Here is a 25,003-nt window from a genome sequence, read left to right as displayed (position 1 = left end):
AATCATTAATGCCATAGCAAACCTTCATTTTAAAAATATTCTTGCTACACCAGACTAATCATAATCATCATCATCATCATCATCAATACCCAGCCCATCTAACTGGGTTGCCCCAGCCACTCTGGACGGCTTCCCACAAATATACAGTGGTAGCTCAGGTTAAGAACTTAATTCGTTCTGGAGGTCCGTTCTTAACCTGAAACTGTTCTTCACCTGAGGTACCACTGTATATTTGTTGGAAGCCGCCTGCTGCCGCCGTCGTGCAATTTCTGTTCATAGCTGCCAAGTTATCCCTTTTTTAAAGGGATTTTCCCTTATGCTGAATAGGCTTCCTCGCGAGAAAAGGGAAAACTTGGCAGCTATGGTTCTCAGCCTGAAGCAAAGTTCTTAACCTGAGGTACTATTTCTGGGTTAGTGGAATCTGTAAACCGAAGCGTCTGTAACCTGAAGTGTCTGTAACCCGAGGTACCACTGTAAAAGCATAATAAAACATAAAACATGAAAAAATGAAAAACTTCTCTACACAGGGCTGCCTTCAGATGTCTTCTAAAAGTTGTAGTTATTTATCTCCTTGACATCTGATGGCAGGGCGTTCCACAGGATGGGTGCCACTACTGAGAAGGTCCTTTGCCTGGTCCCCTGTAACTTCACGTTTCACGGCTACCTGTTTGGAATTTTCTTTAATCTCCGCAATTTTTTGTACGAGTTCAAGGAAAGAGAAAATCCCAAAGAACACCTGTGTTATCTATATATATATATATAAAATGTAAAGATGACCTTGTTACTAATCTATGCTCTCCAAAAGTGATTATATAGATGTCTCACCTGTGACCTTCTTTTTTAGAAAAACCTTCTTCCAACGTTAGTTGTATTAACATCTGCTGGATGTCAAAGCAGCACAGCTGAGGATTCCTCAGCTGCTGCCATTGGCTACAGAGTATCTGTGACATCACAATAACATGGCATTGCCCAGCCAGGGGAATAGGCCAGGCCCTTCCCAAGATGCACATGGGGTGTGCATCTTGGGAAGGGAGAGAAAGGGGGTTTGGGGTGACGGATACCATCACACAGGAGGAAGATGACATCACACAGCAGGGGGACCAGAGAGAGAGGTGTCGTGACGTCTGGGGTGAGGAACGGGGTTGGGAAGAGGAACGGGGGTGCTGAGTGGAAGAAGGTCGTGCCTTTGGGGAGGATGAATGGGTCGGGGTGGGGTGGGGTGGGCTGATTTAACAGAACACGCGTGTTTTTTCGGGTTTTGATTGCTTTCTCTTTCTGAAATCTTTCTGACATCTGCTGGATGTCAAAGCAACACAGCTGAGGATGCTGCATCATAATCTCAGGCCTCAGCTGCTGCCATTGGCTGAAGACTATCTGTGATGTCACAAACAAACATGGCAACCGTTGACACTGTTGTAGAAGTAGATGAAGCGGTTAATTATCCTACAGAATTTTTGAATTCACTCAATCTCCCAGGGTTTCCACCGCACTTACTACAATTGAAAATCGGCGTGCCAATTATGTTACGAAATATCAACCAGCCAAAGCTTTGCAACGGCACACGTAAAAAAATTAATGACCAACGTCATAGAAGCACCTTTCAAAGGTGAAGATGTCCTCATTCTTCACATTCCTATGATTCCAACGGATATGCCATTTCAATTTAAGAGATTGCAATTCCCAATTTGATTGGCGTTTGCAATCACCATCAACAAATCTCAGGGCCAATCTTTAAAATTGTGCAGTTTAGATCTAGAGACGGATTGTTTCTCACATGGACAATTATATGTTGCGTGTTCTAGAGTTGGCAAACCAGAAAATCTCTATATCTTCACAGACAATGGAACAACAAAAATATTGTCTACCCACAATCATTGTGATATTAAACATATTAGAAACCTCCACTTTCTCTTTTCTTTCTTTTCAATTTAACAGATTGAGCCACAGCAACGCGTGGCCGGGTACAGCTAGTTTCTAATAAATTTACCCTTATTAATATAGTAATTTGTTCTCAGATGGACTGTTTTGTCTGCTTCAAACCCAGATACTTTCAAACCATGAATCAATATACTTTTGGATTTGCAACAAGGTCATCTGTTTATTCCAGAACAATCTCAAATCTGCAGTTTAGTCAGCAAAGAGCAGAAGGGAGCTAATAAAGCTGAGAGAAATGTAAGCTGCTTGATAGTAGCAATTTGACTGCCATTGTATCTAACAACCCAACCTACGTAGAATTTAACTAGAATTCATCAGTACAGTATTAGTAAGTGCATCATGGCTATGGGTAATCAAAAGATGCTGCTTAATTAGTAGAGTGGGTCAGATCTCAGGCAGTAAAATATGTAGCGGTATAAGTAAATACCAGCCCCTTTTCAAAGAATACACCTTAGGAAAAACCGAGCAACCAAACATGCCAGCATGTTAAAAAAAACTTAATGTGCAGAGCCCAAATGTATGCTTCAAGCTGCATACTGAAGAGACAAAGAGAAAATTGTTATCACTTCTAAGCTTGTCAAGGAAAGCAGGGCAGCTTCAAGCAGGGAAGTTATATGGACTGCAATATACCGGTATACATGATTTGAAGTGTTGAAGCTTTCACCAGGAGATTTGCAAGACTCATTTCCCCCACATATCTGCAAGCAACCAAAAATTTCACGAAACTGAAGTTTCAGATGCAAAAATAAGGTTCTAAGGCTCCAAACCCATGGTTCACTATGAAATTTGAATTTTGGCGGAAAGAAGAGCAAAAGGGAGACAGGCAAAGACAACATCAGGGGCTAACCCAGTTGGACTTTCCCCTCTCCTGTCACAGGGTCAACTATAAATTTTATTTCATATATTTGTTTTGTATTTAAAATTGCAAACCACCTTGGGTGCCTTGGCACAAAGGCAGTACATGTACCCAATAAATAAATAATAAAGTATGCTAACTGATAATCTTAAATTGTCAAGTCACAAATTCCAAGCTAGTGAATTTGAACTCAAATGTTTGTGTATTTTACATGTTTTTACATGAGTAGAGCTCTACTGATTGCCTAAAGTAATAATAATCAAGGGGCCATAACAAAGTTCCCTCATGCCTGTTTTCCTCTCTGCTAAACTCAAACTTGAGTATGATGTGTTACTATTATCTATTTTATGTTGAATGAGAAAAAGGAGGAAACTGAAGTATTTGCAAGATGAAGCATCAGTTTGTTTCAAAATGTTGTTGGTGTAAGTTTTAAGAGCTAATAACAAGGAAGCAGTACCTCTTTACAATCCCTAGGATACATTAAACTGCCTGGTACCTCAAAGCAAACATCCAGAGACCCAAGCATGTGAACAGTTCCCAATGCTTGTATCTTGCCATCTAACTGACCTCCCTCTTTTCTTTTCTTTTTGTACACGAGAGAGAGTAGAAAATTGAACCACTCCTTCAGGATTAGAAATGATGCAAGACAGCTGATGGAAATGCACCTTTAACTACTAACATGGGATGCTAACATGCCGTAAAGTTGAACCTAGGCTCTTGACTAAAATAATCTACCAAAGCTCTTCTCCAAGTGCACCTCCCATTTGGGATAAGGTGGACATCAACATGGTTGAGGGTTTTCTTTTTACTGTAGTGTCCAGCTATGGAATGTCCTATTGGTGGCTTGCCTGTCATCAATATTAGCCGCCAGGCCATAGCTGTCAAGTTTTCCCTTTTCTCGCGAGGAAGCCTATTCAGCATAAGGGAATTTCCCTTTTAAAAAGGGAGAACATGCGCCAGGCCCAAAATATGTTTATTTATCCAGGCAGGGAAGGTAATCATTTTAGTTTTCAGGCAATAATAATAATAATAATAATAATAATAATTTATTTATACCCCGCCCATCTGGTTGGGTTTCCCCAGCCACTCTGGGCGGCTTCCAACAGAAATATTAAAATACACCAATTTCTTAAAGATTAAAAGCTTCCCTAAACAGGGCTGCCTTCAGATGTCCTCTAAAAGTCTGGTAGTTATTTTTCTTTTTGACATCTGGTGGGAGGGCGTTCCACAGGGCGGGTGCCACTACCGAGAAGGCCCTCTTCCTGGTTCCCTGTAACTTGGCTTCTCGCAGCGAGGGAACCGCCAGAAGGCCCTCAGCACTGGACCTCAGTGTCCGGGCAGAGCGATGGAGGTGGAGACGCTCCTTCAGGTATACTGGACCGAGGCCGTTTAGGGCTTTATCATTTGTTTTGATCTTGGAGCCGTGTTTTACTGAATTCCTTGTTTTTAATGCTTTGTACATCACAGTATAAACATACATTTAAATAAATCAGTAAGATGAAGTGCTGTCCCAGGTACTGTTTGCCCTCCACTCACCTAGGAATCATTTCAGTGAACTCCTTACTTAATGTACATGCTCACCACAAATGTTGAATCAGTTCAAGACAGGTTATAATTCAAATGCTGAGCATGGACAAGCTACAGGGAAATAATTCAGGATATGATTAAGAAGCTAATTAATATTATGTAAGGAATAATGGATACATAATATGGCTTCAATCCCCATTTACCTGGGCATAAGTCTCGCTGAATTCAAGGGGGACTTGCTTTATAAACAAAGTAAACATGCAGTGCAATTCTTTGCATGTCTACTCACATAAGTAACTGACATGGAAATAATGCACTCTAAATTTATTCAGCCCCAACTAAAAAAAATATGAAGCCAAAGGTCATTTTTTTCATTGGAACCACAGCAGAGTGGTGATTGCAAGGAACCCAAATAACATTTTGTGTAGTTAAGGCAGGATTGTGGACAGTTTTAGAACATTTAAGCATAAAACTTTTTCATACCAATTGGAATATAGCTTGTAGTTACAGTAGTCATTATTTCATACAGTCATTTTGTCTTTTAAGGAATGCTGGTCACTGAAGACACCTAGAGGATAGCATTACAAACTACACAAGTTCAAATATATCAGTGATAATGTATGGTACGTACTATATACTGTATTGCTTAATTGGTAATTCCTAAACACTTATACTATCTTCTTCCTGCCTCTCCCATGTGTACTCTGTAGAGGATAGCAGAAAGATATGAGTACTGTTTCAAAATGGTTAGGGCAAATAACCATTATGTATTGGATGAACCTGTCTGAAAGCTCATACCTTTTCTGCCCATTTGGAGAAAAGCAGCTCAGGATGTGTGTGGTTTATTGGGGTGGTGGGTGGGAATATTTAAGTAGGCCTTCCTTTTGCTGTCCTCTACTTAAACCTGCAGCCTCCAGCTGGTTTCGACTAAAAGGCAAAACAAACCATGGGGAAAACCACACATGCAGTTTATTCACATTATATCTGCCCCTGACGTTTCCTGCTCTTTGTGGCAAGCACAGAATACAGTTCCAGAGTGTTTTTTATTTTATTTTAAAAGTAACTCTGTTAACCAAGTAAAGAATGTTTTGTTGATTAATAACCTACCATTTACCAATGATTTGCATTTATTTGTCCACAAAAAATGCTTTTAAAAAATTGAAAGAAGTGTAACATATGACAATTTCCCGAGGGTCACTGTGAAAGGTTGGTGCAGCAAAACCAAAACCTTTTTGCATACCTTTATGGTAATATAATTGACACAGGCAGTTTTCCCCACGCCCCATTTTGCTTCCACCTGACTTCACTGAGCTACAGTTCCCAGCACCTTTTAACAAACTACATTTCCCAGGCTTCCTGGGGAGGGGAAGGCGCTTTAGAAGTACAGCCTGCGCTCTCTCTCTCTCCTGCTCTCGAGTTTCTAGCGCGTTGTGGGTTTTTGTTTTTTGTTTTGCATTAGCCACAGGAAGGGACCAGGCTCAACCCCGGGCAGCTCGAGGGAGCGGCTGCCAGTCAGAGCGGCGACACCGAGCTCAACGGACGAGCGGCCTGGAAGGGGCGAACTTCGCTGCGTGCCTAACCTTCGGCCTGTGGAAACCGCTGGAGTGTTTTGAGGCGCTGCGGGGAAAGCGGAGGCGGGAGGTCACAGCACTGAGTCAGCAGCCCCAACCCTTGGCGGGCGGCTACCGCAGCCGACCGGCAGCGGTTAAAGGCCGGAGAGTCGCCTTTGTGAGGGAAAATCGTTGCCATTGGACGCCGGTTACCAAGGAGACGGCCGGTCTTCTCGCGGGGCGTCGCGACGTGAACTGGCGGCCGCGCGTGAAGGGGCCTCGCCTCCGCCTCGCCTGCTGGCGTGGTGCGCGCTGACGTCACTGCGGGCGCGCGGGGCGGAAGCGCCTCGGCGTCGCGGTGTTTACAAGCGGGCTGGTTGCTGTCGGGGCCGCGCTAAGGGCGCTCGGGCCGGAGCGGCGAAGAGGCCGCCTCAGCGCCCATGTGCCCTCAGCCGCCCATGGAGGTGATGGAGGGCCCGCTCAACCTGGTGAGTGGCGCCGAGCGGAGTGTGGGCGCGCTGGCGAGCTGACGTGGCCGCCGGATTCGCGCTTCCTTCTGGCGGGCCGGATGGGCAAAGGATAGATAACCGGGCCGTGGGGGGGGGGCGGGGGAGAAGACAGTGTGTCCGACCCTTTATGGATGTCACCGTGTGGTAAAAGTAACCACTTTTACCCTGTTAGTTAGGCCGTTAATAACAACAACAGTAGTAGTAGTAATAATAATAATAATAATAATAATAATAATAATAATAATAATAATAATAATAAATGCCAACACCTAATAATGATAATAACAATAACAACAACATCCCCCACCCCCATTACGGGGGTGGAAAGAGTCGAAGGAGACGCATTTCTGGCCCTCTAATGAGTTTATGGACAAGCGAGAACTGACGCTGAGGACTTCCTGTTACGTGGTTCTGTCTATTAGCCGCTGAGTGCAGGGAATTACTCCCAAGAGGGTCTTCGCCTACTTCTGCCTTCCTACCGGTAATCATAGGCTCATTGGATTGTTGGAAGGCACCATGAAGGTCATCTTGTCCAGTGCCCCCCCCCCCCGCAGTGCAGGAATCGTTCGCCTGACTTGGGACTGGAACCCACGACCCTGAGATTAAGATACTACCCGTCCGACGGGCGCAGCAGTAAAACTGCTAGCACATTTGCAAAGCTAAGGGGGGGGGGCACGGGTTGAGATTCTTGCATTGCAGGGTGTCAGGCTGGATGGCCCTTGGGGTCCCTTCCAACTCTACAGTTTTGTGATTCTATGACTGAGGTATCCCAGGTCAATGTTTGTATGAAACTTACATTCTTTCAAACAAGGAGTGGGGAACCTGTGGCCCTCCATATGCTGTTAGATTGTATCTCCTCTCAGTCCCAGCCAGCAGGTCCAGTGGTAAGGGGTTAATGCAGTCGGAGTCCCACAGCATCTGGAGGGCCTCAGGTTCCCGCAGGTTGATTTGTAGGGAATCCAGGTTTCATGTACACACATTTTTGCAGTCAGTAGCTAATTTAGACATCATAGTTAAATAGATGTGTTCAGAAGTACTGAATACTAGATGCTGTGGACAAATAATGGGCAAGGGTTTGTGGGAACCATCTGCTATGTTAAAGGCACCTTTGCAATGCTGATCCAGTTGGGCTAGATTTTACTAGAGGACTACTTCAAGAAGGATTTGCAATGGGCTAAACTTCCAACCCTTCCACCTCCTGAAGTTCCCTGCCATTGAGTTTGGCCGCCATAGACACCACTGCTACCACATCACAGTTGCTTTTTGGTTGGCAACTGCGATGAGGCAGTGCTTTCAGAGGCCAGGTTTGGTCCTGTATCTTACTATACACCATCTGTGGATGATTATCTGTGTACACAAATACTTAAATGATGCTTTTAAAATGCTCCACGTATACAGGTAACTCACAACTAATGGGAATTTAACTTGTTGTCATTCAGCTTTATATGCTTGGCAAATAAAAATAATAGAAAGGGGACTGGGGGAAAAAACTTTAGAATTCCTACCTGCCGTTGAACCCATTGTGTTTCCATACACAATTTTGCTTTAGGCGCCATCTCCAGAAAGTAACCCCAGTGTAACCTGTGTAACCCCTGAGTCACCTGTGTTACCTTTGCAACAGCCCTGTCAAAAGAGATCAGTTTTGTTATCTGCTCGTTATAGAGGTGAAGAGATGGTCACCTTTGCCACTATTTATCAACCATCTTTTTGTGTGCTGGACACTGAATAGAAATAGAAAACACCAGAGGGAACAGTTTGCTTTAATCCATTGAATTGAACTCTACTTCATGTTGTTGTTGTTTAGTCGTTTAGTCGTGTCTGACTCTTCGTGACCCCATGGACCATAGCACGCCAGGCACTCCTGTCTTCCACTGCCTCCCACAGTTTGGTCAGACTCATGTTGGCATGTACCACACAGCAAAATGTGTGGCATTTGTCTATACAGAAGTGTATCCTAATACCTTTCCTACATCTCTGTATGAAAAACAATTAGGTTCTCCCTTTGTTACATGGTTTGTATTTGGTTGGTTTAGGGAGGCTTTTAATGTTTAATAGATTATTGTATTGTATTTTTCTGTTGGAAGCCGCCCAGAGTGGCTGGGGAAACCCAGCCAGATGGGCGGGGTATAAATAAATTATTATTATTATTATTATTATTTATTATTATTATTATTGATCAGCATTGCTGAAAAGGCAAAGTACTGTGTTTAGAAAATCTGTACCACATGCAGTTCAGAATTTGTATGATTCTTAAAGGTAAAGGGACCCCTGACAGTTAAGTCTAGTCGTGAATGGCTCTGGGGTTGCAGTGCTCATCTTGCTTTACAGGCCGAGGGAGCCGGCGTACAGCTTCTGGGTCATGTGGCCAGCATGACTAAGCTGCTTCTGGTGAACCAGAGTAGCGCACAGAAACGCTGTTTACCTTCCCGCCTGAGCGGTACCTATTTATCTACTTGCACTGGTGTGCTTTCGAACTGCTAGGTTGGCAGGGGCTGGGACTGACCAACAGGAGCTCACCCCGTTGCGGGGCCTCGAACTGCCGACCTTCCAATTGGCAAGTCCAAGTGGCACAGTGGTTTAAACCACAGTGTCACCTGCGTCCCAAGTGATTCTTATTGCACTGGTATAGTATAGTGGCTATAAGCTGAAAGTCCCCCATTCAAATCTTACAGAATCCACAAACCAATTCACTGGGCTTAAGCAGGCTGGTGAGTATTGTGGTTAAATAGATGAGTACAATCTTCACACATTACAGGTTACAGGTAGGTAGCCGTGTTGGTCTGGGTCGAAGTAAAATAAAAAATTCCTTCAGTAGCACCTTAAAGACCAACTAAGTTTTTATTTTGGTATGAGCTTTCGTGTGCATGCACGAATTTTTTTATTTTACTTCACACATTACAGTGTACATAGATATAAGTTTCTCCTACATTAGTATGAAAGTTGTGTGTAATGCAGCCCTCAGGATCAGTGCCTAGAGGAAATAAATAGAACCGACTGTTTAGAAGTAATAGATTACATCTGGATGCCCACTAGTACTGAGTAGTTTTATTGGGCTTACAACAAAATGTTGCTGGCTTGGAAGGGTTATTAAACTGTCAGCAAATTTGACAGCATGGCCAGGAATGCAAAACACATTTACTTTATATGTGAGCCTGCTGTGATAGATGGAGCCAGTTGCCATCTAGTGCTGATTTAAGTATGCTTGCTTCAGAAGCTTCACAAAATACTTGGGCTTCAGTCCAACTACAACTTTGGCTGTAGACCAGCAAAACCATATGCAATCTGCAGAGTTCAGTGTCTCTTTTTAGGTTTAAGAAGATGTGGACAAAAATAGGTGGTAGCTTGTCAAGGAAAAGTAGTAATAACATGGAGGGGCAATAGAATTGCTTCCCTCTATTCAGTTCCCTCTATTCTTTCCTTTGCTTTAGCATCATATCTAAAAAGCTTGCGAGATTAAAGAAGCATAAATATTTAGCCACAATTTGTATGAATAATCAGAATGGTGAGAGTCACAAAAGAACTACAAGACCACAAGTTACTTTTGAATCATGCAGAAAGAGGGCATCTATCTAAGGGCAAAGTCAAGAGGCAGGTTAAAGTGCAACCCATTGTCCAAATCATGAAGAGTTTGCTATCTAAACAGAATCAGGATGTGATGACGCAATGAGGGTAGCAACACATGATTCATGGAAAGAGGCATGCAATAACAAAGTTCCTTCAAAACAGAAAACAAGTTGGGCAAAAGCAAAGCGTATGTGGCTCAACTGAAGCTCAGGTGACTAAAGTGGCAAATGCAAAGTTTATTGTTTGCTTGGGCAGCTAGAGGGCCAATGGGGTAGGGCATAGTTTTAAGCCAGCCAGCCTCTTTCAGTTGGTATTATTATTATTATTATTATTATTTGTATACTGCCCTTCATCCACAGATCTCAGGGTGGTTCATGGCATAGATTGGACCATCCCAAGACATAGGGTTTTGCAAGCATGTACACCCTCATATGTGCAGCCCAAATGTGGCACTATCTCATATTTTTGACGTGGTAAAATTACCATTCACGTTCTTTATTTCTGATGCCATTTGTAGAAGTGTTGAATAGGAAATCCTTCTACATGAGTGAATGGTTCCGACAGTCATGAGAGTACAAGGTACTTCAGTAACACTACTTCTTTGCAGAATGCAGTCTTGGCATGTGATGTGCTAGACTACGAACAGTCTAGCACATTTCAGGCAATCTTTGGAACACTGAGAGTCTTGGGGTTGTCCTGGATGGTTCTGGATTATTTTGGAAACACCATGCTCTTGAGGAGGAACAGTGGGCCTAGGAACAAGGCAACAAGGATTAGCCAGGGGGAACATGTGGCCTTACAGAGGTTGTTTGGCTCCCAAATCCCATCAGCCCCAGCCAGCAAGGCCAATGGGCCACTCTGAGTAAAACTTAGTTGCATCCCACCCAAAATAATTCTTCTGCTTAAATATGATTTAAGAATAGGCCAAGAACAGTAAATGCATATCTCACATATACTCAGTATATTCACAATCTAGGTGCAATCTGTTAACTAAAGGACATCCACGATCTCTTCCAGATCTATGTATTTTTGTCAGCAATAGCATGCTGCTACTAAACAGCATCCATTATCTCATATTCATTTTATCCCTGTTGTAAATCTGCTAGCTTGTATCTCCGCATCATCAAACCTTGCAGTCCTTGGCAGCATGATTTCAAAGGAAATCACCATCAATGTTTTTCTTGCAAAGTGTCAGTTAGTTTTCTTGCTACTCTCTTTTTTTAGTTCCGCTCATACCTGTTGCAGAGCAGCTGTCTCAGTGTGCTTTGACTGGGATGTCTACTTGGTTGTGAAGGAGAGCCAGGTACTTTATGCTGCTGGAATCTGCCAACATCAACTCCTGTGTTTGCTGCCAGAAATTCCCTAACACCGTATGTGGCAAGGAGAGGGACAGAACAGCTGCACAAACTAGATTCAGGGCCTGCCTCTAAAAAACAAATAAAAGTCCACCCGCAAAAAACTCACCTAAGAATAATATCTCCTGTTGCTGGAACTGGTCTGTGACCAAAATAATAAATTCAATTCAATATCTCCTGTTTCTCTTCTGACAAAGTAACATGCTGATTTTTTCTGTTTCCATAGCAGCCTGTCTTTCTTGAGACTCAATTGATTCCTCTAGCTACCATGACATTAGAATGTGCATCTCACAAAGGGTCTTAGCATTCACTCATCAACAAATACATTCACTTGTCTTGCACTTCTCTTTCCACAGAAAAAGAAAGGCTCAGGATGTAGTAACACTGAAGTGTTTTGTAATTAAATCATGCCTGTGACTGAATATACACTTTTTTGTAATTTTCAAGCAGAAATGTATGTTTAAATTGGCTGTATTTTCCCCTTATAACTGCACTATTTGATTGTTACTGGAGAAATAGCTGATGTGCTATTGGTCAGAGCTGCATTCCTCAGAGTTGCTCAGTATGCAGCCCTTTCCACTGAACCTTAGTGCCTTTTTATTACCCTCTAGGCGATTATTAATTCTTAGCTTAGAAATGTGAAAGAGGAAGAATCAGATCAGGCATCCCCAAACTGCGGCGCTCCAGATGTTTTGGCCTACAACTCCCATGATCCCTAGCTAACAGGACCAGTGGTTGGGGAAGATGGGAATTGTAGTCCAAAACATCTGGAGGGCCGAAGTTTGGGGATGCCTGAATCAGATGAAGGAAGAGGAAGCTGCAGCTAATAATTCACTTCAGGGCTCAAACTGCATGTGGCAATCAGATGCAATACACACACCCTATGTCTAAATGAGGCCAGACTCATCATTTTCATTTGCTCACTGTGTAACATTTTTTAAAATACATGAACTGCAATCCAGTGTGTGTGTACATGAGCACTGTTGTTATGCATTCTGGTGTGAAAATACCTAAGGCTATCACAAAGGCAAACTTGACCTAAGCAATCAGCTTTATGATAACTCTGTACTAAGGTGCCAAGCTATCCTACACAGAACCTGAGGCAGCTGACGTTTCTGTTGCATTGCCTGCCTTTTGCATGTCCATTAAGAGATGCTTAAATAATAGTAAAAAAAATCCAATAATTATAAAGTTTGTTTTTCTTTTGAAGGCTCATCAGCAGAGCAGGAAAGCTGACCGTTTGCTGACAGCAGGGAAGTACGAAGAAGCGATTTCTTGTCACAAAAAGGCAGCAGGTGCATATTTAACAAAAAGAGCATTGTGTGGCTTGTGTGAAAACACTGTCCTTCAAGTACGCCTGAGTAGCAGTCATCTATTCAGCGCCAAAGCAAGTGCAAATGTGTGTTAAGCCAGGAATGATTGTCCTGGCTGGGGCAGAAGTTTGTTGTCTTGGGTGTTGGTGTAAGCCTTATACAGAAGAAAAGTTAATTGCCTACATGTGCATGGGAAACTAAAATACATAAAGATCAAGGTGGTTGTAGAAAATCAGTAGTCAAGGACATAATGCAATTCTCTCTCTTGAATATCCCATGTTAGAGCAGTGGAGCCTCTTACATGGTGGCTAAGTGACTGCCAAAACTGGGCATTGGCTGCCAAACTGCAGTTCAGTGTTAGGTTTAAGAGGTCTGTTTGCAACTTCTCCAATCACTTGTTCCTTGACACAACCCCTTTAAAGTGTGTGTGGGGGGGGGAGGCGGTTTGTCGATATTGTCTTCGTCAATACTGCAGTAGATTTACAGTCATAGGCACACTTAGTGGGATTGCAGTGTACATATCTGGATAATGTCTGTGAAGCCATCATTGTATCTAAACTCATGGTGACTTCTCTGTGACCTAAACATTTCTCATTTTGTGGTTTATTCAGCATATCTCTTGGAGGCCATGAAGCTGACACAATCGGATCAGGTGAGAATTACTAATATTCTGTTTAAAGTGTTAGGAAATGTTTGTAAAAATTAGTTGGCAACTGCTATCAAGCTATAATAGCTTCATTGGAGTTGATTGCACTGTGCATCTGCCTCCCAGGACCAGAATCTATGTAGTGCCGTAAATGATGCTTAATACTGTTTCTCTAATGAAGTAAATGCTTTAAAAACACTTTGCCACCATTGGATGATATTTGACCAACCTTATTTCTCTTGTTATATCCAAGGCTAATTAAGGGAGGCTCTAATGGTGAGAAACTAAGCCCTTGTTTTTGTCTTTTCCACAGGCCCAGTTATCATTGGAATTACAAAGGGAGAGCCACCTGAAACAGATTCTACTTATCCAAGAGCGATGGAAAAGAGCAAAAAGAGAAGAGAGGCTAAAGACACAGCAGGCTGTGGAGAAAGATAGTGCTTCATCGAAGCCATCAGCTGAGGAATTTGATGACCAAAATGCGGCAGCTCCCGCTAGCCTGAAGTACAGCCCTTCCCCAGAGAAGGATGCACAGGCAATCCACGGTGTCTTGGATAGGGACCCCGACACACTACTGTTCCTGTTTCAGAAAAGAAAGGAGCCACTGGAAGTGTGCGTTGGAAGCAAAACCCCAAAGGACGACAAGACAAAAATTGAGGAGCAGGCCACCAAAATAGCCGTTCTAGAACGGCACGTGGACTTTCTCTTAGCTGAAAACGAGAGATTGAAGCGAGAGAACAAGCAGCTACAAGCTGAGAGGGCCAGACTTCTGAAATCCCCCCTAGAAAAGGAGCTAGATGTCGATGCCGACTTCGTAGAGAAGTCAGAGCTGTGGGGTCTGCAGCAGCATTCAGAAACTGCTGCTGCGTCGGCCTCAACTTGGCAGAAATTTACAACGAATGCTGGGAAGGGCAAGGACATTCCGATACCCAGCCTTCCGCCTCTGGACATTCCATCCCCCGAGCTCCCTCTGTTGGAGCTCTCGGAGGATATGCTGAAAGGACTGATGAACAGCTAAGTAGAGACCACAATGTATGTTCACCTGTAGCTCAGCAAAATCCAAAAAGGGGAAACTCACCAGTACAGTTGTGATTCACAGGTACAAAACACCAACTACAACCCTACTGAGGGAGAATATCTTAGTGACTTAGTGTCACACTGAAAAATATGCATGCTATTGGATCGGTTAAACAGGGCTGACTATTTACCATCGTTGGTAAAAGCTAAGCTCTCTCTTCCTCCCCACCTTCAAGCCAAATGACTGAGGGGAGACTTTCAAGCAACTTGATCCTGCAGGGGTCTTGGGTATGCGATATGTAACATGTCTCCTTAATGCCATAAAATAATGCAAAACCTAAGTGGTGTGGGCCAGAGTGTGACCATTTTGGCAGTGAAAAAAAAGTTTCTATCATGCATTCAATTAATTTAATTATGCAAACCAGGTCAATAGATTGGATGTTGCTTCTGTTCCTCCACAGTATGGATCTACGTGCCACACTCTGCACTCCTGACTTAAAAATGCTTTATCAGCTAATCAGGAGAGATGCTAAATTTACTACTACTACTTTTTTATTTTAAGGAACCAAATTTTAGTTCTATTGAAATTTGGAACCAAATTTTAGTTCTATTGAAATTTTGATTTGTTTACATAATCAGGGTGCTTAATAATGTGTGTGTTCTGTATATGAAACTAGTAGGCATCGTTTTAAACAAATACGAGGAAGAAGAATTATTGATGCATGAATGGAAGTAACGGCAGTTGCCAGAACTTGACTGAAAATAAAAAGTTTTGGGTCAGTTTTGAATCTTAGTTGTTTGTTGGAACACATAAAGCTGATGAATATTGAGTCAGATCACAGGTCCATCTTGCCCGAATCACCTCTGACTTGCAGTAAAATTCCAAGACCTTCCTTTAACAGCAATCTCTCAATCCCATGATTTGAATTCCTTTTAATCAGAGAGGCCAGGCATGGAACCTGTGATGATGTATTTGCTCATTGCACTTTGATGTGCTTTCGAACTGCTAGGTTGGCAGGAATTTCTGCTAATAGTTGTTAAATCTTACATTACTGTTCTAATGCAGTCATTTAAACTAGTAGTAACAAATGCCTCCTGTTAGCTATGCTGCTGATGTGCAATAGTCAATTTTACTGGCTGTCTCCAAGAAAGGGGATTATGACAGGCTTTCTCGCCACACTTGAGCATTTTTTATTGATACTGCTTCCTTTGGTTACTACTTACAGCTGAATCTAAACACTTTCCTTTGGGTCACAGTTCAAGATGAATCTTGCCTCTTTCCTGTGTCATTTTAAAAAACCTATCTTTTAGCTCTTGTGGAATAGCTGTTTATTCAAAAATGAGAGGAAGCTGCACAAAAATTCTGGTCCTGCAAAACTATGTTACTTCCTAGTAGCTAGGAATAAGTACTGTATTTAGAAATTTTATACAAAGAGTGCCATCTCCTGGACAATGCTGTTTTCTTTACACAGTACTCCAGCGGTTCTGAACTTAAAATCACAAAGTTCAACATACCACAGGCCCATAACATTACATCCTTTGGCTATACATCAAAATGTTATGTAATTTCACATAAAAAATGGTTTGCTATTATTTTGTAGGAATATTAGTATTCTATGGGCATTAAATCCCCAGTGTGCAGTGTAGTATGTGCAATATGGAAACCCAATCCATGATGCTACAATCATAATTCCATCACTGCCCTATGGATAATGAATAGCTCAGTCAGTAGAGCATGAGAGTCTTAATCTCATGGTTGTGGGTTCAAGGCCCATATTGGGCACAAGATTCCTGTATTATAGGGGGTTGGACTAGATGACTCTCGTGGTCCCTTCCAACTCTATGATATAATAGCAACCTGTGACAGTTGAGTGCCTATCAGTTTGTAACCTTAACAGGGCTAATGAAAAATAATGTATTGGCTTTTATAGACAGGTTTCCCAGTGGTTGCAGAAGTCTGTGAACAAGCGGAAAACAAAAACCAGGACTGACAGAATGTTGAGAGCATAAAGATAAGAAAATGAGCGGGGATGGGGATTCAGTGGCCCTCCAGATGATGTTGGACTACAACACCCATCATCCCTGGGTCTTGGGCCTTCTTGGCTAGGACTGATAGAATCCTACTACATGGAGAGAGCCACAGGGTCCCTCTCCCTGTGCAAGAGTAACTCATCTCAAGAGAGAACTTCCATATTCCTGTTGAAGGGTAAATACTGGAACATCCATCACTGCAGCTACATTTTTTTCTTAAGGATGTGTGTGTGTGTGTCAGTGAAGGACACACCTGGTTACAGCTATACAAACACCAGGTTTTTTTTGGGGGGGGGCTGATGGGTGGCTCTCGCTTCTACGTATCAATAGCAACTTGGAATTAATGGAAACACCTAGTTTGGTGCAAGATTGCATATGGTGAAAGGCAGTCTGCACCTTTACTAATACTCAATTCAGTGAGTTCCCCTCCCCCTTCTACCTTGGGGAACCCCTGCACATCTGCTAGGCCTAGGGTATTCTCTCTGTTGCAAATTCAGGGTTCATAATAGGTCCAAGCTCAGTTCATAAAGCCAGACCTCTTGCCTTTCAGTATCAACCGAAAGTGCTTTCTAATACTACAGATGCACAGAAGACTGAAAGTTTCATAATAGTTTTTTTCATGGAAGTTTTCTGCTATCACTAATCTGTCAAACCTTTGGTAAGTGCCTAAGGGTACCAACACTGACTCCTGGAACAATTTTAAAAAGTGCTGTAGTTTCTTTTTTAAAACGAAAGAAAACAAAAGATAAATCAAATACATTATTTGCCCTAGCTCTTTCAACAAATTAAATACATACATACCAAACAAAACTTCATTTGAACGTTAAGGGAAGTAGGAGTGAGATATGGCTACAGACATTATTTCATAGTTGTTTCTCAAATATATTGTACATCAGTTTTAGTTAAAAAGTGCTAAGCACAAGAATAAAGGGGATGAAATGTGTATTCAGTGTTACAGTCCATGGCAGACTGGACACAAATAGTCACAACAGCTGTTAATCTATAAAATACTATAGCCAAGTTCTAAAAAGGCAAAAACCCTCAGGAACAATATTATTTTTACCACTTCCCTAAAAATTAGAGAGCTGGCTAGGTGAAAATTTAAATGCATGGTCTCTGGGACCAGGGCTGGGAGTTGGTTCAAGGTTTTAGAAAATAATCTTATTTAAGCAATTTTGCTGCTTCTGAGTTGCAGATCTAGATGGAAATCTTTTGATGGCAATGAGGACACTGCTGTGCTGGACCCACTACAGATTGAACCTGGAAGTTGTATGTGATTTTAAAGATCTCTGCACCCATCAAATTTAAATGGGGGGACCAGACATTCATTTATGCTCAGCCTGTTTGCTCACCACAGCAACCACTTCTTGTACCTAGACCACAGAAATGGCGTCTATGAGTATAGCAGACACATACTTTGCCAAAATATGAGTCATGCTAAACAAGCAAGCAGAAAACAAAATTGGTGGCACCTGTACTTCATCACAAAATAACAAATACATAGTCCTGGGAAGAAATTTGGTGTTAAATCGTAACAACTGCAACAATCCATGTAATTTTAATGTTACTTTCAACAGATAAAAGGATTGGGAGACACACAGTTGAGAGAGAAGCAGCTTTGCTTTAAAAAAAGTGGGAGAAGAGTGCTGAAGGCGAAAAGGTTTACTAAGTTCACCTATTTGCCGCTACACCTGTCTTATCCCAGCTGTAAAGAAAAGGCACGGCACTGAACAGGCTGTACCTCTTACACATGAAAGTCACCAGAAGCAACTGTCATAGTCCACTACTGATCACTCCAGCATGAGCTGCATTTTTCAGGTGTATACAATAACCATCTGGTCTGAAGGAAAGGAGAAGAGCACAGCACAATTTATGAAATGCAGGTGAGGGCCAAGAATTCATGGAATTCCTATTTATAGATGACCATCAGCATGTAGTTTAAGGACTTACTAATCTTTCTCATGTCTTCAGCTAGAAATCTATTAACACAATATTGGGAAACAGCCACTAACTTAGCTCTAGCAGAGAAATTAATGAAGCATCCCAGAGCACTAAGAAACACAAAGAGCAAAGACGATTTTGAAACGGTTTATTCAGTACACTGGAAAGGACAATGTTGTTTCTTCAGCACCAGCTACCCACAGCTCACTGTTACAACGGAGTCAATTCTAAACTCTTATACAAACCTGTTTAATATTTGACTGTATCGCTAACATTGCACATGCATGTAAAATTTCTTGGTGGGATGCAGGCCAAGAAGTGACTTCCTTTCAGGCATGAGCAGAACCTGGGCACTTTTAAATCAACAGCAGAGTGATACACAGATTAACCAATACTTTATATCAGGCATGGGCTGACTTCAGGTCATTGGATCTACATTTGTTTTCTACTAGAAACAAAGGAACACCAACTGGAGCCTGGCATAAAATATGGCATGTGAGCTGAACCAGTTACCTGAGAAGTGGAAATCTGCAGCTGAGTTACTACGGATCAGAGAGTGTTGTTAAACTCCTAGGAGTTTAACCATTGATGCCTCGCTGGCTGGGTCTGTTGGGAGCTGGGAGTCTATCAAATGGAGCTTCACAGGTCAGCCATCCCTGCTTTACATGGCAACAGTCCAACATCTTCTTTTAGCTCTAGCTCTGCTGCTTCAATGATTCAGCATTTACCTAGGTTAATAGTTAAGGTTTTGTAGCCACAAGGCAGTTTCATACACCAATATCGGGCCCAGTTCAGAAACTTAAGAACTGGGTGGTGACAGTCAAAATATGGTGGTGGTGGGGAAACAGCACACATTATTCCACCATGTGGATTAGAATATGAAGGTCCAATTTGTGCAACCTATTTTAAAGCCATAATATAATAATAATAATAATAATAATAATAATAATAATAATAATAATAATAATACCCCACCCACATGAAACATTAAAAAGCTCCCCTATACAGTGCTGCCTTCACATATCAAGCATATCAAGTGACTGCCTTGTAAACCTGCCAACTCCACCAGACCAAGATTGTTTCCACATGAATGAATGTCTGAACTGGGCCTTACAATTCTAATTTTTTAAGTCCGCAACAGGTTTATGCATTTGTGTGTTTTACCTTTGCTCTTGCCTAGGTTGTAGCTGAAAACACATATGCAACAGACTAAACAGGACATTTTTTGATCATGTGGTTCTATCATGTAATATTTGCCACATTCTGTTTGTTTGTGGTCTCACTTTCCTAGTTAAAATGTATTAGTTACTATGGAAACATTGCAATCAACACAGTAGGTCTACCTAAACGTATTAACCACAATTACCGTATCCATACCCACCCCCAGGTCTCCCTCCCTACATATTGAGAATTAACATGCAAATATTCTAAGGCAGATGGTATTTGCTCATTAGACACAATAGGAAATCACACTAAATTCAAGCGTATTTGTCTGGTACCTCTTTTACATTCTAATTGAAGTGCCTAAAGAGGAGGTTGGGGGACACTGAGCCTAGGGCTTGTCGATTGGAAGGTCGGCGGCTCGAATCCCCGTGATGGGGTGAGCTCGTGTTGCTTGGTCCCAGCTCCTGCCAACCTAGCAGTTCGAAAGCACGCCAAAGTGCAAGTAAATAAATAGGTACTGCTCTGGCAAGAACATAAATTGTGTTTCCGTGTGCTGCTCTGGTTTCGCCAGAAGCGGCTTAGTCATACTGGCCACATGACCCGGAAAAACTGTCTGCGGACAAACGTCAGCTCCCTCGGCCAGTAAAGCGAGATGAACGCCGCAACCCAAGAGTCGTTTTCGACTGGACTTAACTGTCAGAGGTCCTTTACCTTTAAAGAGGAGGATGGGACATCCTCCACAGCCACTTGGAGGAGCTGTAATCCCCCAAGACACAACTACATCTTATGTGTACTATCAAGGATCTCTCACATAAAATTCAGGGTATGCCCAATCTTCCACACGCATCTAGCGATGGTAACCTTCTCTTCCTTCAAGGCCTGTTATGTCAAGGTAAGATTAAAGATTCTTATTCCTTTGGCTATTGACTAAGAGGAACAACTACAGGTGAAACTCGGAAAATTAGAATATCGTTGAAAAGTGCATTTACTGTATTTCAGTAATGCAACTTTTTATTTTTTTCTTTTTCTTTTAATTCTTTTAATCTTGTTTTGCATGTCATGCATCTATCTCATATATTGGTTTTACCTTTTAAGTTGCATTACTGAAATAAATGCACTTTTTGACGATATCCTAATTTCCTGAGTTTCACTTGTACATGCTGTATGTACTACAATAATGTAGTTAGCCCCTAACTGATGCACTTATCAGAGAAGCCTAAAACCTTGCCAAAACTTTGGCTAAACAATGTCACGTCAAATTTACAGATGGAATTTAAAGTAGAACATTTTCAAGTGATTAGATAGCAAATTTTAACATGGATTGAAACTTCAATTATGTTGTGTACCCATTTTGTGGGTAACTTAGAATAAGACTATTACCCATCAAGCTCTAAATACAGTCATTGGGATACTGTGCTTCAGAAGTACACAAAATATTGTAAAATATGCACTATACCACCAGTGTGGGGAAAGCGTGTGAAGACTTCAACTCTTAAATGGTTATTTGTAAATGTGAGCTTCTACATAACTATCATTTCCTAGCACAAACGTTTGTCAAGGAGTTTGTCATATTTTATGAGTCTGCCAAATGCAATCTTCCCAACTGATAATAAAAGTCCAGGTTTTTTAATATGGTAATTTGAACTGTAATTAACGACAATACATAACAAGGAAGGATTTAAATTTTTTTATTCTTCATTAGATAAACTTTCTTTGGCTCAGCCAGTTGAACTGTGCTCTAGCACATGTGAGCAGTTTCATATGAAACCTGGAGAGGGCAGAAAGATCCACACTAATTAAACACACAACAATCTGTCTTTTACAATAGTCAACATTACAGATATCTGCAACCACTGTTGAATGAATGAATGACTCAGACATGTGCATTTTTAACAAATATGCCACAAAACATGAAAAACACACACAATGAGACAACATTTGATAAAGTCCTTTTAATGGAAAATGTAAAACCCCTTTCAACCTTCAATGTACAAAGCATGTTTAACGCACTTTTAACAAATTAAAGCAAGCCAATGTTTTAAAAAAATACATCATTGAATGTATATATGTATATATTTACATAGCATATTAAGTTTAATATTTAGCTTTAAAAGTTCACATAAATTTTACCAAAATGAGACAATTTTTAAATAAATTACACCTTTTTGAAAATGTTTTAATTGTACTCTGAATAGCTTCAATAAAATACTGAAGTGTCTGTAATATCTATTTTATATACTTTATATTGTACAAAGTTTACAGTTATTTGGCAGTAATTTTCAGATCATGACTGCTGTGCGGTTTCAGCAATATCCCAAATGCAGGCAATAGCTGGTGTTTGTGTCCTACTCTCACAGTAACTGTCTCAATGTAGTGAAAAATATCCAAGTTATTTTAACCAAACTGTACAAATCACATTTACATTTGATCAACAATAGAGCATAGAATTCTGTGTTTTCTTCCCAAAAAAATAAATACATCTTAAATCTTTGACATTTTGAAAATTTCATTTACAGTATAATACAGAGCAGCAGAGTGCTACTTAGGATTTTCAATTTCTTTTTTTTCTTTTTTTTAAAAAACCTCATTTAAATCACAACAGCTGTGATGAGAAGCTAGTTTGTTGCAGCATCAGTAGCAAGTAAAATACAACAAATATATTTTCTTGGCACTGATGGTTCGTGCAGCTTAGATTAGTGAGTAGATTTCTTTTATCATAAAGAAAAAACACACGATAAAATACGTTCTTCTGACCCAAAAAGGACAGAGAGCGTGCACACTTAATTTTCTTCCATATCTTCTAGTTCATGTTCATGAATCTTCAAAGCTCTCACCATTTCCTTAACTGTATGATACAAAATATTTTTAATCTGCAAAAAAAAATTTGGAGAGATTGGTGATTAGCAGAGTACCAGACAATGTAAAGGAAGGCATAAGAGAGGAAAACACTGAAAGGGAAAAAAGACTGCGTAATTTTTGGAGGTTCTTTGTTTACAATCAAGTGGTACAAAGATTAAGAACACTTCTATAACTTGTATAAGGCCCTTAGCTCACATGGGGTCTAAGCCTGTTCTTTTAAAGGAGAGAACACAATACTGGGTGGGGGCACAGAGCAAGTTCAGGATACCCCAATTGGTTGGCCAATTATATGACACTTTCTCCCCAGGGAAAACAGGAGAGGGAGTAGAGCAGGGGTCCGCAAGGGTTACCTTTCCTGGGCCGGTTCACTGCTGCGGAGCCCCCTCTGTGGCCTGGATCGCGGGCACGTGTGACTGGGCGTGCCCGCAATTTCCAGCGTCTGCGTAGACGCGATTTCCGGCGCTGCGAAAGTGAGTCCCCATGCTGTGCTGGTTTAGTGCAGCTCGTGGGGACTCACCGAGTGGGCAGCTCAGTTCAGGGGCAGCTCATGGGCCAGTAAAACGACCCCCATGGGCTGCTTGTGGCCAATGGGTCTTAGGTTGCCGACTCCTGGAGTAGAGTGAGCATATACAAGCCCAAGATGTGCACCTGTCATACCATTATATGGCCTTGCCAGAGCCCATAACCTTGTTCCTGTATAGGAATTATTCTGGATGATGATAATAATAATAATAATAATAATAATAATAATAATAATAATAATTTACATGCTGTCCATCTGACTGGGTTGTCCTAGCCACTTTGAGCAGCTTCCAACAAATCAAAACATTAAACACAGTAAAACATCAAACATTAAAAAATTCCCTATACAGTACTGTTCCAAAAGCTTAAACTGTATTTTAAAATACATCTACTGTATAGGATTTTACATATACAGTACATACACAGCTGGGTCCTAATTCTACAGGGAAGGGGGAAGTGGAGAGTCCATTTTACTATGAACCTAATACATAGTTTCCCCCCTCTTATTAAAAAAGGCTTATTTAATTGCTACAGTGGCCATAAGCAGAATTAGCCCTGGTTTTCATTTTATGTATTTTTCAATTGTAAACTGCCTTGTGATCCTTGAATGAAGGGCGATCTAGAAATTTAATAACTAGCTGGCTGGCTAGCTAGCTAACTAACTAACAAACACACATGGAAATGCTCAGACAAGCAAACGTGAAACTATCACAAATGAAAGTGATACTACCGTCTCATATTCAATGCACACATTCAAAGTTAAAATGAGAGAGGACTAATGTTTCATCAGAAATGGAGTTATGACAAGCACTCATTTGTTACCTGCAGCTTATCATCATAATTGATTTCTTCCTTCAAGAGCCTCAATTCTTGTGTTAAGTGAAATGACTGTATAAGGTGCTCCGGAGACACAAAGTCTTCAGTTACTTGAATACAGCTATGAAAATTCTGTACCTGAGCAAGAAACAAAAACAAAAAACAACATTCTGAATTGTTCTTGGGCAAACAAGAAAAAGTTGTTGGTTTTTTTTAAAAAAGCCAGTGTGCATTGATCACAGTTTTCCAAATCACTGAAAAACCCTGGTATGCATTCAAAAACCCAACAGTTGCATTCAAATTTTCCAGCTGATTAGATAGGAAATTTGTGTGTGTGTGTGTGTGTGTGTGTGTGTGCGCACACACACACACCTGTTACCACCTTCACACATCCTCTTGGGTTGCTCTACTCTTGGACACCAAATATTACAACAGCTTGTCTGAGGTATCTAGTGACTCTAGTAAGAATAAATTGGTGTTTTTACCTGGTGAAGTGCTCCTGCTGGTAAAACAATGGCATCACCAAGGAACTGGATTAGAGTGCAGGTTTTTACTCCATATTCTTCAAAAAGTCTTTGACGGAGTTTTCTGTTTACGTACCAACTCTGGTCACGTATTGGATCATGTTCTGGCAAAACATCTAAACCTTGTTCTTTTGCCATCTGTAATATGTTATAAGCAAAAGTGAATGCTGTGTGGTTTTAAGTAATATCTATGTTCACAAAATCCTTTCATTCTAACATCTTATTTCTTAACATAAATACAGTTTCAGTTTCAGAACTCTCCTATGAAACTTTGAAAAGTTTCCCCCCTCAGGGGGAAATGGGGGAAAACTGCTCCCTCCCCCATGTCTCGTACAGACTGCTTGGGCCCTATCTCAGAGATCTTATTTAAAATATTTATATCCTGACTTTTGGTCGAGGCTTCTACAACTGGCTCGTAATCTAAAATAACTTTACTCAAAGACATATGTATATATATATGAATATATATGAAAAGTAGAAACCCAAAACTTCCAAAACAGAGCTAGAAAAATAACTGATCAAACCAAGTTCCATAGCTTTGCTGCTTCTTGGATAAAGAAGCTCTGTCTCAAGCAGTTGTCCACCAGATTACACCTGGTAGAGGAACTAGAACAAAGCTTCCAAGAAAAATCTTAAGGCAGCCTTTCCCAATGTGGTGCTCTTCAGATATTTTGGATTCTCACTCCAACAATACCTTACATTAGTGGTGCTGGCTTGGGAGTTGTAGTCCAAAACATCAAGTGGGCACCAGGTTGGGGGAGGCAGAGAAACACAGATGCAACTGAAGGGAAGAAAACCTTCTCATTGTCTGGATAGTCACTTCCTGAGAGTGAGCAAAAGTGTATCCAACACTCCCCACCCCAAAAATGAAGGA

General features: G+C 41.3%; 2 protein-coding genes across 4 annotated transcripts in view; one reads left to right on the top strand and one right to left on the bottom strand.

The window, feature by feature from the left end:
• Window positions 1-6,169: 6,169 nt before the first annotated feature.
• NRBF2 (nuclear receptor binding factor 2) lies at window positions 6,170-20,406 on the top strand. Its single transcript, XM_035138233.2, has 4 exons — window positions 6,170-6,356; window positions 12,507-12,591; window positions 13,221-13,261; window positions 13,569-20,406. The coding sequence occupies exons 1-4, from the start codon at window positions 6,309-6,311 to the stop codon at window positions 14,271-14,273; spliced, it is 879 nt and encodes a 292-aa protein (XP_034994124.2). The 5' UTR covers window positions 6,170-6,308; the 3' UTR covers window positions 14,274-20,406.
• A 674-nt stretch (window positions 20,407-21,080) lies between these two features.
• Window positions 21,081-25,003, bottom strand: part of JMJD1C (jumonji domain containing 1C) — a 95,567-nt gene continuing 91,644 nt past the window's right edge. For all 3 annotated transcript variants that reach the window (XM_035138460.2, XM_035138462.2, XM_035138463.2), the window contains 3 exons: window positions 24,091-24,267; window positions 23,612-23,743; window positions 21,081-22,278 (listed from right to left, as the gene is read on the bottom strand). In XM_035138460.2, coding sequence (XP_034994351.2) covers window positions 22,189-22,278; window positions 23,612-23,743; window positions 24,091-24,267 — 399 coding nt within the window. In that variant the 3' untranslated portion in view covers window positions 21,081-22,188. The remainder of the gene's footprint in view (window positions 22,279-23,611; window positions 23,744-24,090; window positions 24,268-25,003) is intronic.

The sequence above is a fragment of the Zootoca vivipara genome, chromosome 5 (genome assembly GCF_963506605.1).
Source record: "Zootoca vivipara chromosome 5, rZooViv1.1, whole genome shotgun sequence".
NCBI classification, from domain to species: Eukaryota; Metazoa; Chordata; class Lepidosauria; order Squamata; family Lacertidae; genus Zootoca; species Zootoca vivipara.
This window is presented reverse-complemented; position numbering and strand designations above follow the sequence as displayed.